The sequence below is a fragment of the Culicoides brevitarsis genome, chromosome 3, assembly GCF_036172545.1.
Source record: "Culicoides brevitarsis isolate CSIRO-B50_1 chromosome 3, AGI_CSIRO_Cbre_v1, whole genome shotgun sequence".
Taxonomy (NCBI): Eukaryota; Metazoa; Arthropoda; class Insecta; order Diptera; family Ceratopogonidae; genus Culicoides; species Culicoides brevitarsis.
Window position 1 is genome coordinate 27,457,582 of NC_087087.1, and position 21,127 is coordinate 27,478,708.

The 21,127-nt window shown below is 31.3% G+C and overlaps 4 protein-coding genes and 1 long non-coding RNA gene across 7 annotated transcripts in view; 3 read left to right on the plus strand and 2 right to left on the minus strand.

Annotated features, from left to right (window-relative positions):
* Nucleotides 1-21,127, plus strand: part of LOC134835721 (transcriptional activator protein Pur-beta-A) — a 356,196-nt gene that overhangs the window by 262,221 nt on the left and 72,848 nt on the right. The window lies entirely within an intron of this gene.
* Nucleotides 147-8,351, minus strand: LOC134834643 (protein suppressor of sable). The gene is made up of 5 exons (XM_063849379.1): nucleotides 8,192-8,351; nucleotides 6,703-6,880; nucleotides 6,139-6,650; nucleotides 3,131-4,894; nucleotides 147-1,343 (listed from the first exon to the last, which is right to left on the minus strand). Exons 2-5 carry the CDS (start codon nucleotides 6,875-6,877, stop codon nucleotides 360-362), a joined length of 3,435 nt encoding a protein of 1,144 aa, XP_063705449.1. The 5' UTR covers nucleotides 6,878-6,880; nucleotides 8,192-8,351; the 3' UTR covers nucleotides 147-359.
* Nucleotides 1,778-2,194, plus strand: LOC134834644 (uncharacterized). The gene is made up of 3 exons (XR_010162174.1): nucleotides 1,778-1,801; nucleotides 1,860-2,029; nucleotides 2,090-2,194. It is a non-coding gene; the product is annotated as an uncharacterized LOC134834644 (long non-coding RNA).
* On the minus strand, nucleotides 13,978-20,676 carry LOC134834246 (host cell factor 1-like). Of its 2 annotated transcripts, none has more exons than XM_063848833.1 (7): nucleotides 20,535-20,676; nucleotides 20,066-20,297; nucleotides 19,850-20,007; nucleotides 16,454-18,859; nucleotides 14,893-15,120; nucleotides 14,477-14,834; nucleotides 13,978-14,422 (listed from the first exon to the last, which is right to left on the minus strand). In XM_063848833.1, the coding sequence occupies exons 1-7, from the start codon at nucleotides 20,673-20,675 to the stop codon at nucleotides 14,310-14,312; spliced, it is 3,636 nt and encodes a 1,211-aa protein (XP_063704903.1). In that variant the 5' UTR covers nucleotide 20,676; the 3' UTR covers nucleotides 13,978-14,309. The 2 variants fall into 2 exon arrangements, with proteins under 2 accessions (XP_063704903.1, XP_063704902.1); XM_063848832.1 differs by having other exon boundaries at nucleotides 20,529-20,676.
* The window catches only part of LOC134835451 (fatty acid synthase-like), a 7,242-nt gene continuing 6,864 nt past the window's right edge, over nucleotides 20,750-21,127 (plus strand). Inside the window, exons 1-2 of the mRNA XM_063850330.1 lie at nucleotides 20,750-20,765; nucleotides 20,799-20,806. Of these exons, the coding sequence (XP_063706400.1) occupies nucleotides 20,750-20,765; nucleotides 20,799-20,806 (24 nt within the window). The remainder of the gene's footprint in view (nucleotides 20,766-20,798; nucleotides 20,807-21,127) is intronic.

A 21,127-nucleotide genomic window follows, 5' to 3' on the forward strand; every position in this document is an offset into this window, starting at 1 on the left:
GCTAAAAATACCTGAAAAGTCATAAAAATTTCGTTTTTTTTCAAGTCATGTCATTTGAGCATTCATTCAATATTTGAGTTGTGTTTCATTCATTTTTTTTTGTCTCATAGAAGGTAAAAGGAAAATCTGTAAAAATTTCATTAAAATGTTTAAGAAGTAAATTTATTACTTAAAATCTAACTTTTAGTTAAATATTAGCCTAAATTGCTGTTAATGAGTGGCGAAGAAGAGGAACAAAGTTCAAAAGCAATACAATTTAAAACTTTTTCGCGTTACTTGCTTTAAATGGAAGCCATCGATATTGCTTCCCATGGGACAAAGTCTTGTTCATATTTACAAAAAAAATAAAAAAAATTAATTTAATCGCGATTTCTACGGGGATCTGATCGATAATCGTTATTTCTTCTGTTATTATTACCTCCCCAGTTGTTCCCGCGTCTGTCGTTATGTTGCAGAGGCGGCGCTCTTCGATTGAAATTATCATTTATGAGATTAGGCGGTGGCACATTCAACGATGGCGGTAACAATCCTCGCATGGCAGCCCCTAAAACGCTTTCACTTAGCAGCGGATTTGTGAGTAAGGGCGGCGGCATGCCAAGCAACGAAGGACGCGGCGGCGGAATAAAGTTTGGGCGTTGTTGTTGCTGCTGCAAAATCGATCCGAGGTTGTTTAGTACGTTCAAATCGAGTCCCGCTGGCAAATTCATTGGCAAGGTACCGGGCGGCGGTTGCGATAAATTGGGCAAAATTGGTGGCGGTTGCTTCGGCGTGTCGTCCACATGACAAAAGTATCCGTGCTCATTCAGATACACGCCCAAGTTGTTCAGGATATGTTGAATTATTGGATCGGCGGCGACGAGACTTAAATCGAACACTTTATCCGATGCCGGATCTTGATGGAATTTCTTGATTTCGCCCGAGAGACGTGCGAGTGTTTGATTTACGCTAATTTTGCTGTTTGAATTGAGTTGTTGGTACCATCCGGATTTCTGTAAGAGTACCATGAGGCCTGGCATGTCGAGCTGATTGGATTCTTTGACGTTGTGACTGTTGTTCGTGCTATTGGGCGACGAGATCAACGTACTGGAGGATGCTTGTTGTGCTAATTCTTCTCGGCGGCGTTGACGAGGATCCAAACGAGGTGCAGGCTTGTTCGGGACCGGATCAGGCGATCTTGGAGTAGCGGAGGAATCATAATCAGATGAGCGCGAATCACGTCTCGAGCGAGAATCGGTTTTTAAGCCTAAGAGACGAACGAGTCGCGGATCATTCACGTTCTCTAGGGAGCCTTTGGCGTGTTTTAGTCCACGGAAAGATGGCTTTGGAATCTCTATTTCATGAACCTGCAAAGAAAAATTAATAAAAATTATTAAAATTATTTTTAATATTTGGTTTTTTGATTTTTTTTTTTTTTTTTTGAATTTTCGGAAAATTTTAATTTTGAGATTTTAATTTTTTTCTAATGATTTAGAAAAAATCAAAGCTTTCATGATTTTCCAAAAAAAAATTAAAATTTTCCAAAAAACTATAAATTTTTCATGAATTTTCATTTTTTAAAATTATTTTTAGCTTTCCTCTACAATTTCTCAAATTTCCATTATTTTTACGATTTTTTTAATTTTTTTTTTTTTGATTTCTCGGATTTTTTTTTAATTTTCATTGTTACAAAATATAACGAATTTAAGATTTAAGTAAGATTTGAATTAAAAAGTCGCATTAACAATAAGAGTGTTCGACAGAACACAAGAACATTTGATTCAGAATTAGTAATTTCAACAAATATTTTAAGAAGAAATAACTAGTAAGATAGACATTTAATTTATTGATTCAAATTTTTTAACATCTTTGATATAATTTAGATTCGATTAAGAAAGAAATTGAGCGAAAATAATCAAAGAGGCAACATATATGTATGTTTATGTCAAGGTCATATGTAAGTCAAATTGACTTGAAAGTTTTTAGAAATTTAGTACTGTGAAGGCAAAAAACTAGCGACTAAGAAGATGAAATTAATTTAGAGAAAGAAACCGTAAGAAATAAGAACTATTTATAAGAGAAAAATTACTGAAATAAAATGAACCTTTTTTAGGTTTTAAAGCCGTCTTAGAACGAAATAAATCGTTTCGATCCGCCGTAAGACGTTTGAGCTAAAAAAACAACTTTTCTCAACATTCATGAAAATTTTTTTGGAAAATTCTTTCAAGATTTTCCCAAAAAAAAATTTTAAGTATGTTTAAAAAAAAATTTAAAGTAAAATTTTTTTTAGTAAAATCTTAAAAGAATTTTCCAAAAAAATAATTACAATTTTAATTTTTTAAAGAAAAATTCAGGGAAAATCATGAAAATTCAAAAAATTTCCGAGAAATCAATAAAAAAAAAATTTTTAAAAATTGTAAAAACAATTGAAATTTAAGAAATGTGAACAAATTCTCATTATCTTGTTTTCTACAATTTTAGACAATTATGAAAATACACGATTTTTAATTTTGTGGAAATATTTTGATTTTTCCGAGTTTTTCTTAAACAAAGTCATAATTATTCTTAAATTTTTAAGTTTTTTCTCCATAAAAAAATTTGAAATTTTCGATTAAGTTTTACTTTTTAATTTTTTCAAATAAATTGATTTTTCCGAATTTTCATAAAATTATTTTTTTATTTTTCTTAATATTTTTTAAGAAATTTTTATTTTTTAATTTGTTTCTGTAATTAATTTGTCTCTTACATTTTTTTTTCGAAAAAAAAATACGATGTTTCATGAATTTTCCACAATTTTTCCGAGTTTATAAAAATTTTTAAGAAAAATTTAAATTAAAATTCTTTGACTTTTTCAAGTTTTTCTTGAATAAAGTGATGATTATTCTCTAAATTTTATTTAATAAAAAAAATTAAATTTTTATATAAGGTTTAAGAATTTAATGTTTTAAATTCTCCGGAAAATTTTATAAATTTTCATAGATTTTTTTTTAAATTTTTCGTAAAAAATTTTTACCATTTTTTATATAAAAAATTATTTTTTTTAAGTTTTTAATTTTTTTTTTTTTTTGAAAAACTTGGCGATTTTTCATGAATTTTCCAAATTTTTTTCCTATTTTTTATCGATGTTTTGTAAAATTTAAATAAAAATTCTTACCTTATAACTGATTGGTGGATGCGCCGTTATCGACGCATTTATCTCACTCGCTGGTATAAGCGACGCTAAAATTGGCTTGAATGGAAGACGCAAGTCGATATCTCCCGTGTCCGTATCAATGGCTGCCATCCGCATATCTTTATCCGTTTTCTTCGCAATATTTCCGTAATCATCATTTTCATCGTCATCCGAGTAGTGATCGTAGATACTTGGTCTCTTGATGACACTTTCGTCTGCCGAGTCACTCAACGACGGCGACTTTATTTCATTTGATATGCGTCTAACACGTTCCGTGGATGGCTTTTCCGTCTTTTCGGGCGCTGGCTCATAAAACGAACTAAAAGTGCTGAGACCCTCAATTGCTGGGTTGTAAGAAGCTGTCGTCGGAAGCGACGAAATTGACGTACTTTGCATCGCTTGTTTCTCTTCCTGCTCCTTTTGCTTCATTTTTTCGAGTTCCTTGAGGGTGGCGATGATGGATTCTTGCGTGTGGACCGGCGACATGATGGTTTCGTCAGACGACTTTGGTTCGTCCTCCTTTTGTTCGTTTTTCTTGTCGCGTTCCTCGTCGCTGTAGCACGACTCGTCAATTTGCAACTCGGATTCGTCGTCTTCCGGGAAATTTTGTTCGTCTTTTGGCGTTGCGTCATCTTTTGCCGGTTCATCGGACAATTCTTTCATGCTGGCATCTTTTAAATACTGCGAAAAGTCGACGAGACTCGAGCTGCTCGAACTGCCGCCGAACATGGCACGGAAATTTTGCAGTTTTTGCGGGTCGATTGGTGGTTCGTCGATTTCTGCGGAGGGAGGCGGCTTCGAGGTGTCTAAAGCTTGTAACGCCACACTGCTGGTAATGGGAACATTGGAAAGACTCGATAGGGAAGTCGTTGTCGAAGGCGGCGGAAATCTCAAATCGACGTCAACGACGACGGGAGGCGCGATAATATCGGGCGGCGGTATCCGCAAATCCAAATCTTTGTTTATCACAGATGGCTGAGTTGTTGCAGGAGGCGGCGATGGCGATGCTTGAGGCGTTCTCGAGTTTTCATCGTCTTTTTGCTTCTCCGCCAGCATTACTTTCTCCAAATTTTGCACATTTTCTTGCACTTCCTTGATTTGCGTGATTGTCAAGCCAATATTGTCCATTTGCAGCAGCGTCAATTGCTTTATTTGGTCCACACTTTCGATTCCCATCTCCAAAAGTTGCTCAATTTGCTTCGCCGTCAAAATTCCCGTCATATTTTTGATGTTCATGTACTCCGGAATGCTCGCTTTGGGGGTTTGTTGTTCATCGGGCAGCGTTGGCGCCGGCGGGATATTCATGTCGCACCATCGCGATCTTCTTTGACGATTTTCTTGGCTGTTGTTGCGATTTTTCGGCATTATCGAGTCCAGCAGCGACGGAATATTGGGCGTGTTTGAGAGTGTGTCGGGTTCTTTTTCGCCACGTTCTCGCGCGAGCAGCTTCAAGTGTTGTGCATCCATGAGTTTGAGAGCTTTTTCGCGCCCGATGCGGGGAAAGTCACCGAGAATCTCCTTTGGGGCAGTTTCCAAATGCTTCAACAGGATGCCACGGAATTGATCGGTTAGCGGCTTGCCATGATTGAATTTGCAGTCTTTCAGGGGGCATTTCATGCCTAGGTAGTAGTATTTGCACGGGAATTCTGAATGTAAGTAGCTACATTTGTCCCGCTTTGCACAACAATCGAGTAAGTAGAATTTGCAAATTTCCAGTTTTCGGGGCTCGCGACGATCGTAATGGTCCTAAAATGATTAAAATTTGTTTTAAATAAAAATTTTAAATTTGTTTAAAATTTATTTTTATTTTTTGCCTTCGAAAAAATATTTTTGAATAACAAAAAAAATTATTTATTCCAAAATTTGACTAAATTTATAAAAGAATTATTTTTTTAAACCAAAAATTTAGAAAAAAAAAATTATATAAAATTAATTTAATTTTAAATTATATTTTTCTAATTTTTTTTAATTAAAAATTTATAAAGCTTTAAAATTAATTAAATTTTAAATTAAATTTTTCTAATTTTTAATTTAATAATAAAAAGTAAAAAAGTAAAATTAAAATTTTTTTTCCAAAAATTTTTATCAATTTTGTTAAAAATCCTTAAATTTTTAAATTTGTAAAAAAATTTCTCAATATACATGAAAAATTATTCAAAAATAAAATAAAATTACCTAATAATATTTAAAAAATTGGAAGAATTATTCAAAAAAAATAAAATAAAAAATTTAAATTAAAATATTATTAAAATATGAAATAAAAATTTATGAAAAAATATAGAAAATAAAAAAAATAAATTAAATTTATTATTTTTTTAATTAATTTAATTTAATTTATTAAGCTTCATAATTTACTTAATTTTGAATAAAATTTTTCTATTTTTATAAATAAAATAAAATTTAAAAAATAAAATTAAATTAAAAATATTTATTTCAAAAATTGGAAAAATTATTCAAAAAAATTAAAATAAATTTTTTAATTAAAAAAAAAATATTAAAAATATAGAAGGAAAAATGATAAAATAATAGAAAAAATATAGAAAATTTTTTAAATGTTGTTCTTGTTAATTTACAAAAAAAAAAATTAAATAAAATCTTAGCTGTTCAAAATAATAAAAAAAAATTAAATTAAGATATTTTTTACTCTTTGAAGCAAAAATCGAGGCAAAAATTTAGAAAAAAAATTATTAAAAATGGAAAAAATAAATTTTAATAAAAAAATATTGAAAATAAACTTGTCAAAAAAATTAAATTAAATTTTTAATTAAAAAAATTATTTAAAATATGGAATAAAAATTATGCAAAAATAAAAAAATAAGGAAGATCTTTAAAAATATTTTAAAATATTTTGCGAAAAAATAAAATGTTTAAAGGTTTGTTTGAAAATGGAAAAAAATTCGAAATGTTCAAACAAAAATATTAAAATTCTTTTAAAAATCCATTGAACAAATGAAGAAAAAATGTCTTAAAAAATAATAAAAATTACTCACATCATTCCTTTCCCGATCCCGTCGATCACGTTCTCGCTCCCTATCACGTCTTCGATCCTCGCGTTCTCGTTCCTTCGAACGTTCCCTCCGATTTTGACGCATTTGTTCTCGTCTCCGCTGTCTCCGTTCCTCATACGACATCTTCCGATACTCATCCGAGTCGTAACTTTCCGCATCAGAAGATCCCTTGACAGAATCATCATCCAATACAATCGTTCCCATATTCGGGGGCGGCGATCCTCCTCGAACATTCATCATTTCATACTCATCGGCATACTCTTCCCCGTCATCTTCATTCATTTTTTGTCGTTTTTGGGGCGTCGAATTATCCGCCGCCTTTTTACTTTCCTTGTTTTTGTTCCGTTCCGACTTTGGCTTGCGACGCTTTCGACTTTTGGGAACGGGAGGCTCTTCCGCTGGCTCTTTTGCCGTGATATTCGGCAATGGTGGCTCAACGCCTGCCTTTTTCAACATATTTGCCATCGTTTTTTCGACATTTGTTGTCCAGTCATCTAAAAATTTCGAGTTTTAAAAGGAAAATCTTTTTTTTAGGACAAAAATTACCTTCCATCGAGCCACTTCGCTTCTCAATCTTCTCAGGTTTCTTTTCTGAAGCCTTTTTTTGCTCTGAATCACCGTCTGGCTTGCTGGCATTTTCATTATTAGCCCCTTCGGCGGGCATTTCTTCCTCTTCGTCATCCTCAATTTCGCCATCTTCCAAATCTTCTTTGTCGCTCATGGTCTATTTGAAGAAAAAAAGCCTTTTAAAACACTCTTCAAGCCAGTCAACGGCAAAAATGTTGCGATTGTTCAAACAAAAGTGGAGAAAATCGAGAGAGAGCGTCAAAAAAGGGGAAATTCACGTATGTCTGTGACTCGTACAGCAACAAAAACAAACAATTCATGAAAATCCACGTTTCCCTTTGAATTTTTAATGACGACTGGACTTTTTTCCACAATGGCTCATTGAATATTTAAAAAAAAAACGCTTAATAGAGACATTCGTATCGAAACAGAACCTGATTGATTGTTAATTTTTGTAATTTTCCATAAAATTTTCCACTTTTCTTGGAAAATCGGCGTGGAAATTTTCACAAAAAATTACCGACGTCTAATTTTCATCAAAATTTTCAATAAAAAACATCAGAAAAATGAATTTTTAGGTCAAAATGTGCGCTTTTTAAAATTACAATGGACCCCTATCCAAGCAAATATGTGTCGCTACGTTACGTACATACTCTGTGTCGATACGAATGCTCAAGTCATCAACTTTAATGATGTTCAATGATGCTCGCTTTCTCTCATCGCAGCATTTTTTGCAGCTTTTTTATGGAATTTAATCACAACCATGCAAATTTTTCGCAACTTTTTCCTTGAAAAATCCTTTTATACGCCAAAAATAGTCTCAACACAGCAGAAAATTCTCGTCATTACGTCACACAATTAAAATTCAATGACGATAATGATGATTTTTTTTAGGTGGCGACAATTACTTACACAACAAAAGCTATTTTTTCTCAAAAATTTCGTGTTTCTCAAAAATTTCACTTCTTCAGCAAATTTTTTTTTCGTATTTTGGTACCAAAAATCTATTAATTTAAATTAAGCTGCATTAATTTTCAACACACATCGGTTGATGATTGTCATAAAATGAATTTTTTTGTCGTTTTCTATCGACACAGACTCTCGCTACGACGTGCCCTGCCTTTGTGAGTGTATTCAATATGGCAGCTGATATTACTGCTGAAAATGACGCGTAAATGAGACTTTTTTTTTGGTAGCATGAAAAATTTATCGCTTTTTTGGCAATTAATTAGATCGATGAAGCGATGGTTGCTACGCCCAAAAAAAAAAGGCTCACGCTTCGGACTTCGAAAGAGGCTCGAGAGTCACGAAATAGAGCGGAACAGAGGTCAAAGTCCCTGACCCGAAACAATTTTTTTGTGTGACTCGACTCGGCCATAAAAGGATTTTTCCAAGAAGTAGAAGTTGCTTTGATGAAAATAAATATTTTTTGTTTTTGTTTAACGAGTAAAAAGATGTCGGATCATACGTTTTTCGAGTTTTCGATAATCTCGTAATTAGATACGGTAGTAGTTATATGTATGTATATGTAAAGCACTAATAATAATATTTCTTTTCTTTTTTTAAACAACAACTCATACAAATGAATTCATTTAGAGAACTTTTGTGTGTTGTGCGATGAACCTTCTTCAATGAAATATAAAATCTATCTGCATTCCGTTCTCAGTTGCGAGGTGTTTTTATGACGCGGCACAGAGAGAATCGGAGTAGGGAAAGTGGTGGGGATGAGATATGATGACCAGATATCCAAATTTTTGTGTCCCGATTTTTATGAAATTTTTTAAAATGTTTAATTTTTTGATAATTTTTTTTTAAATTTTATCAAAGCCATTTTTGTCAAATCTTGCTCCAAATGGATAAAAATTTGTCAGAGGGCTCTAATTTATCATTTTTAATCATTTTATAACTCAAAACTGCCAAAAAATTGAAACTGAAAAAAAAATTTTTTTGACATAGTTTTGTTTTGAAAACTAAATTAAGAGCAAAAAAAACTGTGTCAAAAACTGTGTCAAAAACTGCGTCAAAGCCATTTTTGTCAAATCTTGCTCCAAATGGATAAAAATTTGTCAGAGGGCTCTAATTTATCATTTTTAATCATTTTATAACTCAAAACTGCCAAAAAATTGAAACTGAAAAAAAAATTTTCCTTTGACTTTGACATGAGGGCCATTTTTGTCAAATTTCTTGCTCCAAATGGATAAAAATTTGTTTCTAAAAAATCTTTTAAATCAAAACTGAGAAAAAAAAAAAAATTTTTCTGTGTCAAAAACTGTGTCAAAAACTGCGTCAAAGCCATTTTTGTCAAATCTTGCTCCAAATGGATAAAAATTTGTCAGAGGGCTCTAATTTATCATTTTTAATCATTTTATAACTCAAAACTGCCAAAAAATTGAAACTGAAAAAAAATTTTTCCTTTGACATAGTTTTGTTTTAAAAACTAAATCAAGAGCAAAAAAACTGTGTCAAAAACTGCGTCAAAGCCATTTTTGTCAAATCTTGCTCCAAATGGATAAAAATTTGTCAGAGGGCTCTAATTTATCATTTTTAATCATTTTACAACTCAAAACTGCCAAAAAATTGAAACTGAAAAAAAATTTTTCCTTTGACATAGTTTTGTTTTAAAAACTAAATCAAGAGCAAAAAAACTGTGTCAAAAACTGCGTCAAAGCCATTTTTGTCAAATCTTGCTCCAAATGGATAAAAATTTGTCAGAGGGCTCTAATTTATCATTTTTAATCATTTTACAACTCAAAACTGCCAAAAAATTGAAACTGAAAAAAAATTTTTCCTTTGACATAGTTTTGTTTTAAAAACTAAATCAAGAGCAAAAAAACTGTGTCAAAAACTGCGTCAAAGCCATTTTTGTCAAATCTTGCTCCAAATGGATAAAAATTTGTCAGAGGGCTCTAATTTATCATTTTTAATCATTTTACAACTCAAAACTGCCAAAAAATTGAAACTGAAAAAAAATTTTTCCTTTGACATAGTTTTGTTTTAAAAACTAAATCAAGAGCAAAAAAACTGTGTCAAAAACTGTGTCAAAAACTGCGTCAAAGCCATTTTTGTCAAATCTTGCTCCAAATGGATAAAAATTTGTCAGAGGGCTCTAATTTATCATTTTTAATCATTTTATAACTCAAAACTGCCAAAAAATTGAAACTGAAAAAAAATTTTTCTTTGACATAGTTTTGTTTTAAAAACTAAATCAAGAGCAAAAAAACTGTGTCAAAAACTGTGTCAAAAACTGTCAAAGCCATTTTTGTCAAATCTTGCTCCAAATGGATAAAAATTTGTCAGAGGGCTCTAATTTATCATTTTTAATCATTTTACAACTCAAAACTGCCAAAAAATAGAAACTGAAAAAAAAAATTTTTCTTTGACATAGTTTTGTTTTGAAAACTAAATCAAGAGGAAAACTAAATCAAAAACTGTCAAAGCCATTTTTGTCAAATCTTGCTCCAAATGGATAAAAATTTGTCAGAGGGCTCTAATTTATCATTTTTAATCATTTTACAACTCAAAACTGCCAAAAAATTGAAACTGAAAAAAAATTTTTCTTTGACATAGTATTGTTTTAAAAACTAAATCAAGAGCAAAAAAACTGTGTCAAAAACTGCGTCAAAGCCATTTTTGTCAAATCATGCTCCAAATGGATAAAAATTTGTCAGAGGGCTCTAATTTATCATTTTTAATCATTTTATAACTCAAAACTGCCAAAAAATTGTAAACTGAAAAAAAATTTTTCTTTGACATAGTATTGTTTTAAAAACTAAATCAAGAGCAAAAAAACTGTGTCAAAAACTGCGTCAAAGCCATTTTTGTCAAATCTTGCTCCAAATGGATAAAAATTTGTCAGAGGGCTCTAATTTATCATTTTTAATCATTTTATAACTCAAAACTGCCAAAAAATTGAAACTGAAAAAAAATTTTTCTTTGACATAGTTTTGTTTTAAAAACTAAATCAAGAGCAAAAAAACTGTGTCAAAAACTGCGTCAAAGCCATTTTTGTCAAATCTTGCTCCAAATGGATAAAAATTTGTCAGAGGGCTCTAATTTATCATTTTTAATCATTTTATAACTCAAAACTGCCAAAAAATTGAAACTGAAAAAAAATTTTTCCTTTGACATAGTTTTGTTTTAAAAACTAAATCAAGAGCAAAAAAACTGTGTCAAAAACTGTGTCAAAAACTGCGTCAAAGCCATTTTTGTCAAATCTTGCTCCAAATGGATAAAAATTTGTCAGAGGGCTCTAATTTATCATTTTTAATCATTTTATAACTCAAAACTGCCAAAAAATTGAAACTGAAAAAAAAATTTTTTCTTTGACATAGTTTTGTTTTAAAAACTAAATCAAGAGCAAAAAAACTGTGTCAAAAACTGTGTCAAAAACTGCGTCAAAGCCATTTTTGTCAAATTTTGCACCAAATGGATAAAAATTTATCAAAAGGGCTCTAATTTATCATTTTTAATCATTTTATAACTCAAAACTGCCAAAAAATTGAAACTGAAAAAAAATTTTTTCTTTGACATAGTTTTGTTTTAAAAACTAAATCAAGAGCAAAAAAACTGTGTCAAAAACTGTGTCAAAAACTGCGTCAAAGCCATTTTTGTCAAATCTTGCTCCAAATGGATAAAAATTTGTCAGAGGGCTCTAATTTATCATTTTTAATCATTTTATAACTCAAAACTGCCAAAAAATTGAAACTGAAAAAAAATTTTTTCTTTGACATAGTTTTGTTTTGAAAACTAAATCAAGAGCAAAAAAACTGTGTCAAAAACTGTGTCAAAAACTGCGTCAAAGCCATTTTTGTCAAATCTTGCTCCAAATGGATAAAAATTTGTCAGAGGGCTCTAATTTATCATTTTTAATCATTTTATAACTCAAAACTGCCAAAAAATTGAAACTGAAAAAAAATTTTTTCTTTGACATAGTTTTGTTTTAAAAACTAAATCAAGAGCAAAAAAACTGTGTCAAAAACTGTGTCAAAAACTGCGTCAAAGCCATTTTTGTCAAATCTTGCTCCAAATGGATAAAAATTTGTCAGAGGGCTCTAATTTATCATTTTTAATCATTTTACAACTCAAAACTGCCAAAAAATAGAAAATGAAAAAAATTTTTTTCTTTGACATAGTTTTGTTTTGAAAACTAAATCAAGAGCAAAAAAACTGTGTCAAAAACTGTGTCAAAAACTGCGTCAAAGCCATTTTTGTCAAATCTTGCTCCAAATGGATAAAAATTTGTCAGAGGGCTCTAATTTATCATTTTTAATCATTTTATAACTCAAAACTGCCAAAAAATTGAAACTGAAAAAAAAAATTTCTTTGACATAGTTTTGTTTTAAAAACTAAATCAAGAGCAAAAAAACTGTGTCAAAAACTGTGTCAAAAACTGTGTCAAAGCCATTTTTGTCAAATCTTGCTCCAAATGGATAAAAATTTGTCAGAGGGCTCTAATTTATCATTTTTAATCATTTTACAACTCAAAACTGCCAAAAAATTGAAACTGAAAAAAAAAATTTCTTTGACATAGTTTTGTTTTAAAAACTAAATCAAGAGCAAAAAAACTGTGTCAAAAACTGTGTCAAAGCCATTTTTGTCAAATCTTGCTCCAAATGGATAAAAATTTGTCAGAGGGCTCTAATTTATCATTTTTAATCATTTTATAACTCAAAACTGCCAAAAAATTGAAACTGAAAAAAAATTTTTCCTTTGACATAGTTTTGTTTTAAAAACTAAATCAAGAGCAAAAAAACTGTGTCAAAAACTGCGTCAAAGCCATTTTTGTCAAATCTTGCTCCAAATGGATAAAAATTTGTCAGAGGGCTCTAATTTATCATTTTTAATCATTTTATAACTCAAAACTGCAAAAAAATTGAAACTGAAAAAAATTTTTTTCTTTGACATAGTTTTGTTTTGAAAACTAAATCAAGAGCAAAAAAACTGTGTCAAAAACTGCGTCAAAGCCATTTTTGTCAAATCTTGCTCCAAATGGATAAAAATTTGTCAGAGGGCTCTAATTTATCATTTTTAATCATTTTATAACTCAAAACTGCCAAAAAATTGAAACTGAAAAAAAATTTTTCTTTGACATAGTTTTGTTTTAAAAACTAAATCAAGAGCAAAAAAACTGTGTCAAAAACTGTGTCAAAAACTGCGTCAAAGCCATTTTTGTCAAATCTTGCTCCAAATGGATAAAAATTTGTCAGAGGGCTCTAATTTATCATTTTTAATCATTTTACAACTCAAAACTGCCAAAAAATTGAAACTGAAAAAAAAAATTTTCCTTTGACATAGTTTTGTTTTAAAAACTAAATCAAGAGCAAAAAAACTGTGTCAAAAACTGCGTCAAAGCCATTTTTGTCAAATCTTGCTCCAAATGGATAAAAATTTGTCAGAGGGCTCTAATTTATCATTTTTAATCATTTTATAACTCAAAACTGCCAAAAAATTGAAACTGAAAAAAAATTTTTTCCTTTGACATTTTTTGTTTTAAAAACTAAATCAAGAGCAAAAAAACTGTGTCAAAAACTGTGTCAAAGCCATTTTTGTCAAATCTTGCTCCAAATGGATAAAAATTTGTCAGAGGGCTCTAATTTATCATTTTTAATCATTTTACAACTCAAAACTGCAAAAAAATAGAAAATGAAAAAAATTTTTTTCTTTGACATAGTTTTGTTTTGAAAACTAAATCAAGAGCAAAAAAACTGTGTCAAAAACTGCGTCAAAGCCATTTTTGTCAAATCTTGCTCCAAATGGATAAAAAAAAAAAAATTTATTTTTTTATAAACGCGTCAAATTTTTGTCAAATTCCAAATGGATAAAAATTTGTCAGAGGGCTCTAATTTATCATTTTTAATAATTTTGCATCTCAAAACTGCCAAAAAATTGCTGAAAAAAAAATTTTTCTTTGACATTTTTTTGTTTTGAACAAATTTTGTCAAAAACTGTGTCAAAAACTTATTTTTGTAAATTTGGATAAAAATTTGTCAAAGGGCTCTAATTTATCATTTTTAAACTCAAAACTGCCAAAAAATTGAAACTGATTTTTTTCTTTGACATAGTTTTGAATTGCTAAATCAGAGCAAAAAAACTGTTGTTAGTTATTTAAAAATTTGATTAATTTATCATTTTTAATCATTTTACAACTCAAAACTGCAAAATTGAAATATTTATTTAGAAAAAAAAATTTTTTTTTGAATTTAGTTTTGTTTTGAAAACTTCAATCTTAAGAACTAAAAGTTTGTTAGTTATAGACTGATTAACAAATCAAAAAATATTTTTTTTTAAATTTCTTCCACCATAATTTTTTTTTCGGAAGAATCGGAAACATTTTTGATTATTGTCGGCCTTTAAAATAGTTTTTTTTAAGGACGACGCATTATGTACTTAGTATTTATTTATTTCTATCATTAGAAGGTCGATTATTTGTTTTAACTAATTAAAATTAGAAATGTGTAAATTGGCTTTACACACGCAAAAATATATATAAGAGAAAAATATTTAAATTGAACAAAAACAAAGTGTATGCGGGAAATCCTCAATGACAACTATTAACATTTTATCTCATCTTCGTGTTTTTTTTTAGCTTATTGGTGCTGTTGCGGTGACTGCTGAACTTTCGTACGTTTGACAGCGCCAGTCGGCGTTTTTTCCATGACCCGTTTGTTGTTGACTGATATGGATTTTGCCGTTTGGGGATCTAAAAATAATTTTTTTTAGAATTTTTTTTAAGAATTTTTTCAAAAAATCTTACCTTGCAACCATCTAACTTGCGTCGCGGGTCCGTATCCCTTGTCGTTGCGCGCAGCAATGCGGAAAATAATTGCCGGCTTCGAGTTGTAGTCAATGTGTGCGGACTGCAGCGAGTTATTTTGGACGTTGCATTGATTATTGGGTCCGCAATACACCCGGATGAAGGCTAATTGCGATGGCGGGGTCTTTTCTTTTGCATTTTGCGCCTTGACGGCAAGGTAAACGGAGTACTCGAGAATGTCGCCTTCCGTGCTGGGTGGCGCCTCCCACGACAAATGAGCGCCATCGGTGGATTTGCTGATCTTAATGGCTGACGGAGCGCCGGGAAATCCGGGGAAGCAGGTTTTGAAGGGAGCGGGCTGATGAAAAAAATTTTTTTTAGAAAAAAGTTTGAAGAAAAAAAAATTAAAAACTTACTTCGCTCCATTCACTTCGACCGACAGCATTAATGGCGGCGATTCTAAAACGGTATGCCTTGCCAGGCTCCAAGGTGATGCGTCGTTTCTTCGACAAGTCCGGAAGATTGTCGGAATTCATGTTCGGGAACATCGAGCTATTCCATTCGTCGTAATCAATGAAATTGGAGACTGTGTGTGTCAAAGTTTTAAAAATGCCAACTGTGTGCCAGATTTCGTTTTCCTTGCGCTGTTGAGAAAAAAAAAATTAATCAAAAAATTAAAAAAAAAATATTTCGAAGCATAAAAATTTTTTTCGTAGAATTTCTAAAACTTAATTTAGGCCGTTCCAAATTTTTTCCGATGTTTTTGTCCCAAAACATTTTTTTCAAAATGGGGGGGGGCAAAATAAAAAAAAAAGTTTTGAAATACTGTTTCATACAAAATGCCAAAATATTAACAAATTTTGGTCTTTCATGAATATTTTAGTAGTTTTTGTGGCATTTACATTTAGATTTGATGATTTAAAATTAATCTGAAAGTGTATTTCAAGTTAAAAATTTTAACAAAAAATTTCCTAAAAATAACCGTCAATAATTTTTGAAAAATAATTTTTAGGAAATATTTTTTTGGAAGATAATTCATTTTAAATTTCGATTTTCAACAAAAAAATTTTAAAAATTAACAATATTTTAAAAAATTTTTGAAAATTCCTTGAAAAAGTAAGGAAAATGACCAAAAAATGGTCAATTTTGATAAAATTTTTAACTTTTTTTTTTATTTTGCCCCATTGGATTTTCGGCTTTTAAAATGGGGCAGGGGACAAAAACATAGAATAAAATTTGGAGCGGCCTTAATTTAATTTAAAATAAATTTAAAAATTAATTTAAAAATTTTTTTTATAAGTTTTTCACATTTTTTTTTCAATTATTTTAAGAGAATATTTTAAATTTTTTTTAAAGACTTTCGAACATTTTTTTTTAATTTTTAAAGATTTTTTTATTTTGATTTTATTTTTTTTTTATTTTTAAATATTTTTAATGAAGTTTTGATTTGAATTTCGAAAAAAAAATTATTTCGTTTAATTTTTTTTTAAAATTTATTTTTGATTTTTCTATTATTTTTTTAAAAATGTTTCAATTAGCAAATTTTAATAAAAATAACATTAGAAATAACAAAAACTTGATAATTTCTAAGTTTTTTAAAAAATTATTTAAAAAAAAATTTCAAAACTTTTTTAATTTCTTATTTTTTTTTTAAATTTTTATTTTTGAAAAATATTTTAAAACTTAATTTCTTATTTTTATTTATTTTTTTTTAACAAGAGTATGAAATGAATTTTGGTGGCTTTAATTTCAAATTTTATTTTTTTTTTCACTGAAAATTTGAAAAAGTAGGAAAATATTGACTTTTGAACCAATTTAAATAAAATTTTTAATCAATTTAAACCACTTTTGGTCTAAAAATTACCAAAACTGGAGAAATTTTTGATTTAGAAAAAAAAAAAAATCTCTTAAAGCGACGAAAAAATAAAAAAAAAATTTTTAATTATTTCTAATTAAATTTTATGAAAAAAAACTCACCTCTTCCTTTGGCACGCCCTTCCCTTGCTTCAGCTTATTATCGAGTGGCTTAATGCCCGGCGACCGGTTTGTCACGGTTGTCGTTTTCACCGTACTTGCCAACTGTTGATTTGTCGAGGCCTGTAAGGCAGCGGATGCCAACGCATCCAATGGTCCAGACGACGTAAACTGCTTAAAGATATCATCTTCCGTGACTAAGAAATTTCCCGTGGCGCCATCTTCCGCTTTCGCATCATCTTCCTCCTTTTGAATGAGGCTCGACGAATCGAGTGCTTGCGTACTTGTCTCAAATTGACTCAAAAGGTCAAAACATTGCTGCTGATTGGCAATCAGTTCGCCACTTTTAATCGTCGTCAAGATATTGGCAGCTTCGGTTTCTGTCTCACTTGGTCCTTGAACGCCCGTTTGTGTCGCCGATTGCTCGTCTTCCGTCTTAATTTCCGGTTTTTCATCGGTTTCAGTTTTGGGTTGTTCCTGTTTCATCACAACAACGCCGGCATCGTCCTCCTTTGGCTTGTACAACGTGCTTGCGGAGATGTTTGACTCGATATCCTGGGCATCGAGCATATCTTGGGCATCTTTTGACGTGTCAAATTTCTCTTCGGGCTCTTCTTCCATCGGTTCTTCCTCCTTAATGGCGTCTTCGGGTGTCGTTTCCGCTTTTGTCTCTTCTTCGACGGCATTTTCAGCTGGTTCTGTGGCGGAAAGTTGTTGCAAAGCATCAGACGTGTCGTTTCCGCTCAAGTGAAGTGTGATATTTGTCGAATCTTCGGTCATGTTGGAGGGTTGCTCGGATTCTTGGGTGGCTGTGGAGTCATTCATGACGGCATCCGACTGTTCGAGTGCCTCCAAAGCCTCTTCCGGCGTAATTTCATCCATTTTTTCATCATTTTCATCGGCAGGGGTGACATCTCTGGGTGGTGTTGGAGCTCCGCCGTACAATCCAAGACGAATGTAACGCGGTTTGACGCGTTTTTTAGCTTTAAATTTGCCCGGATACTTTCTGATGATCGACGTTCGTCGTTCAAAGGTCTCTTCTTCACTTTCCGAATCAACTGTCGACGATTCGCCTTCGCGACGCAGTGATCGAATGTCATTCAAGCCATCCGTTTGCTCGATCATGTCGTTAATATCGATGCTATTCGGGTCAATTTGTCCCGTTACGTCTTGAACTTGCATAATTTGGCCCGAGGCACTGCTAACTTGGACCGTTTTTATTTGTTGACCTTGCTGGATGAACTTTCCCTGTGGCACAACGATAATTTTCTTCTGTTGTTGCCCGCCGGCGCTATTGCTCATCTGCCCACTTTGACCCGCCGGTAAAATTGTGACAGTTTTGGGTCCGCCAGCACTTGCCAACTGCACCGTAAGTGCTTTTCCGCCAATCGTGAGGGTCTTTTGCGGCATAAATCCTTGCGTTTGTTGCACTTTGGCGCCTTGCATGCCCATCGGCATCGTCAAAGTGATCGGTTTGCCGGTGTTACTTTGCAATCCGCGGATCATCTTTACTTGGTTGCCCTGCTGAACGACATTTGCCGACGAGACGGTGTTCAAAACTTGCGTCGATTGCAAATTGACGATATTTCCGCCTGCAGCTGACGTTACAATGCCCGAACTTTGAACCGTGCGAACTTGCGGCGTTGTCGTCACGACAATTATCTGCTGATTCGTGCGAATTTGCTGTCCCGCCTTGTTCGTGATGACAATTGTGGGTTTTCCCTGCATGTTGGGCGTCACTTTACCCATCTGGATCATGTTGGAGTTCTTTACGAGAATTTGTTTGTTGCCCACTGTCGACGATGGCATCAATTTGACGACATTTCCGCTCACAACGGCCGTTTTATTGGTTGATCCCGCCGCGTTAAGCACTTGCGTTCCCTGCGTATGCAAAATATTTCCTTGTTGCACGATTTGCGTGCTGCCCGTTTGACTGCCGCCCGGCTTTTGGACGACATTTACGGTTTGCGGCACCGTTTGTACCGTCATGCCTTTGCTCGTTTTCACGAGAGTCACGAAATGCGGCTGGTTTCCGGTCGTGTTGAATTTCACGGGTATCGATTTGTTGGTGTGATGGATGATCACTTGTTTGCCGCCCACTTGCGCTGTTTGTCCCGCGGGAATTATTTGTTGCGAGGAAGTGTTTCCGGTGCCGCCGCTTGCTTGAACCGTTTGGATTGTGCCTTGACTCGTGCGGATCATCGTACCGGAAACTGTGGGTTGCGTGGCGAGACGAACAGTTTGGTTGCCGGAAAGCACGTGAATTTGTTGGGGTTGCTGCGATTGCGGAGTCGAGGTGAGAACGCGCACATTCGATTGCAGCGGAGATGGCGATGAAACGGTGATCGTTTGTTTGCCCGCTTGAAGGGGTTTCGTTTGGACTTTTGCCAAGGTGCCAGCACGCTGAATCTGAAAAAAATTATTAAAAAAAATAATTATTTAATAATTTTAAAAATTCAAAGGACACTTAAAATTTCAATTTTATTAAATTTTTAATTAAATTTATTTATTTTAGGACAAAAAAAATATTTTTAATTTTTTTTTAATTCTAAGAATATATTTTTGAAGCTTTTTTTTATCATTTTTGAAAGAAAAAATATAAAAATTAATTTTAAAATTATTTTTTTTTTAATTTAAAAATTATTTTTTATTTTTTTTTATTTTAAAATTATTTTTTTTTAATCTTAGAATTTTTGGAAAATTTCAAATCATAAATTTTTTGTCAAATTTTCAAAACTAGACTTTTTTGAGTATTTTTTCATATATTTTTCAACCTAAAAACCAAAAATATTTTTTTATATTGCACTGGAAGTCTCAGGATTTCTTATAATTTTACAAAATTAAAAATTTTATAGTATTTTTTTTTAAATATCACTAATTTTTTTTTTTTTTCAAGGAATTTTAAAAAATTATATAATTTTTTTTCAATTAAAAAAATATTTTAAATTTTTGCAAGGTAAATAAATTTAATATTTAATGTATTTAAATGTTTTTTTACTTTTTCTTTGAAAAAATTTTTGGGACAAAACAATAAATTTGGAACGGCCTTATTAAATTTTAATTTTAACAATAACAAATTTTTTTAGCAAAGATCTATAAAAAAAATTTCACTTCAATTAAAAATTTTTAAAAATTCAATGAAAAAATTTAATGACTTCTCCTATCTAAATTTGGATGAAAAAAATGTTTCTTGATCAAAAAAAAATTTTTTTTTTCATTTTTTTCCCTGTTTTCTTTTTTGGTTTAAGTTTAACCTTGAAAACCAAAGATTAAAAATAAGTTGAAATAAAATTTTAATAAAATTTAAAAAATTTTTGATTTAAAATTTTTAAAATTTTCATGTTTTCAAAAATTTAAAAAAAAAATTAAAAAATTTGAAATAAAAAAAGTAAAACTTACCGCTGATTGTGGACTAAGAATCATATTTCCACTTTGATTGATAATTTGCGTCGTGCTTGCAGCAGCTGTTGGCGTTACGTTATTAAGACCCGGCGATACAACCGTTGTCAAAGATGGTTTTCGCACTTGAACTTGTTTGCGAACTTGTCCAACAGCAACTAAAAAAATAAAAATTTTCAATAAAAACCCCAAAATTTATTAAAAATAAAATCTTACTTGGAGATGTAGCATCTTCGATGCCTTGCGGAAGTGCTTGAACGACGGGTTGCGGAGGCGTTGGCGTCGACGGAGGTGTCGGGATTTTTTGTACTTCCAAGATGTAATGGGAAGCGGTAGGGGTTGCGGCCCAACACAGTTCGAGAGAATTCGTTGAGGCACGTACGAGTTGCACTTTCGTGCTTTGACTTGGCGGCTCAACTTCTAAGTACCATAAATCTTTGCAACAAACCTGAAAATTCAATTTTTTTTTTGAGATTTTTTGAAATGAAAAAAAAAAATATTTTTTTTTCAGTGAGAGAGAGAAAGGGAGGTGCAAAGAGTTGAATGGAATAGAAAAAACTCTAAACAATTTAAGAATCAGTGTGAACAAATAAAAAAAAAAGAGAAAAATTGTTTGAGTAAAAAGTCAAAATTGGGCTGCGATTCACACCGATGACTTAAATTTGAAAAGAGCGCTCACCCTAACCTGGTTGTTCCAGGCTTTGCGATAACCATCGCGTCCCGACCACACGTAAAGTCGACTGTGGATACCAACAGCACAATGGCCAGCACGAGCACGTGGCGTATTTTCCTCGGATTCGTCTAACAGGATGTCTTCCCATGTCATTGTTTCTGTAAAATAAATATTTTATTTAGATTTTTTTCCTAATTTTTATCAAATTAAAAAGAAAGTTTTCGAAAATGTTTCAAAAAATTGGTTTTTAATTAATTTAAAAAATTTTTTAAAAAGAATTTCGAGTATCAAGTGAACATTTTTAACTTTTCTGTATTTTTTTGACCAATTTTAAATAAAAAAAAAATTATAAAAAATATCAAAATTTTCGTAAAAATCAGATTTTTCGAAATATTATCCTTGTTTTTTTTAAATTTTGAGTTCGAATTGTTCAATTTTTTAAAAATTTTTTTTAAATATACAAATTTTTTTTGAAATTGGTTTAAAATCAGGATTTTAGAATTTATTTTCTTACTCTTTTTGAATTTTGAGTTGAAAAAGTTCAATTTTATACAAATTTTTTGAAGAAATATCAAAATTTTTGTTAGAATTGGGTTGAAATCCAA

Bases quoted from the DNA above. Each gene is read 5' to 3' on its own strand.
- LOC134834643 (XM_063849379.1), bottom strand. From the start codon at position 6,877: ATGAGCGACAAAGAAGATTTGGAAGATGGCGAAATTGAGGATGACGAA. The intron at 6,651-6,702 runs GTAATTTTTGTC...CGAAATTTTTAG, and splicing joins GCGAAGTGGCTCGATGGAAG to ATGACTGGACAACAAATGTC. The intron at 4,895-6,138 runs GTGAGTAATTTT...TAATCATTTTAG, and splicing joins GGGATCGGGAAAGGAATGAT to GACCATTACGATCGTCGCGA.
- LOC134834246 (XM_063848832.1), bottom strand. From the start codon at position 20,675: ATGACATGGGAAGACATCCTGTTAGACGAATCCGAGGAAAATACGCCA. The intron at 15,121-16,453 runs GTGAGTTTTTTT...TTTTCTCAACAG, and splicing joins AGGGCGTGCCAAAGGAAGAG to CGCAAGGAAAACGAAATCTG. The intron at 14,423-14,476 runs GTAAGATTTTTT...AATTATTTTTAG, and splicing joins GCAAGTTAGATGGTTGCAAG to ATCCCCAAACGGCAAAATCC.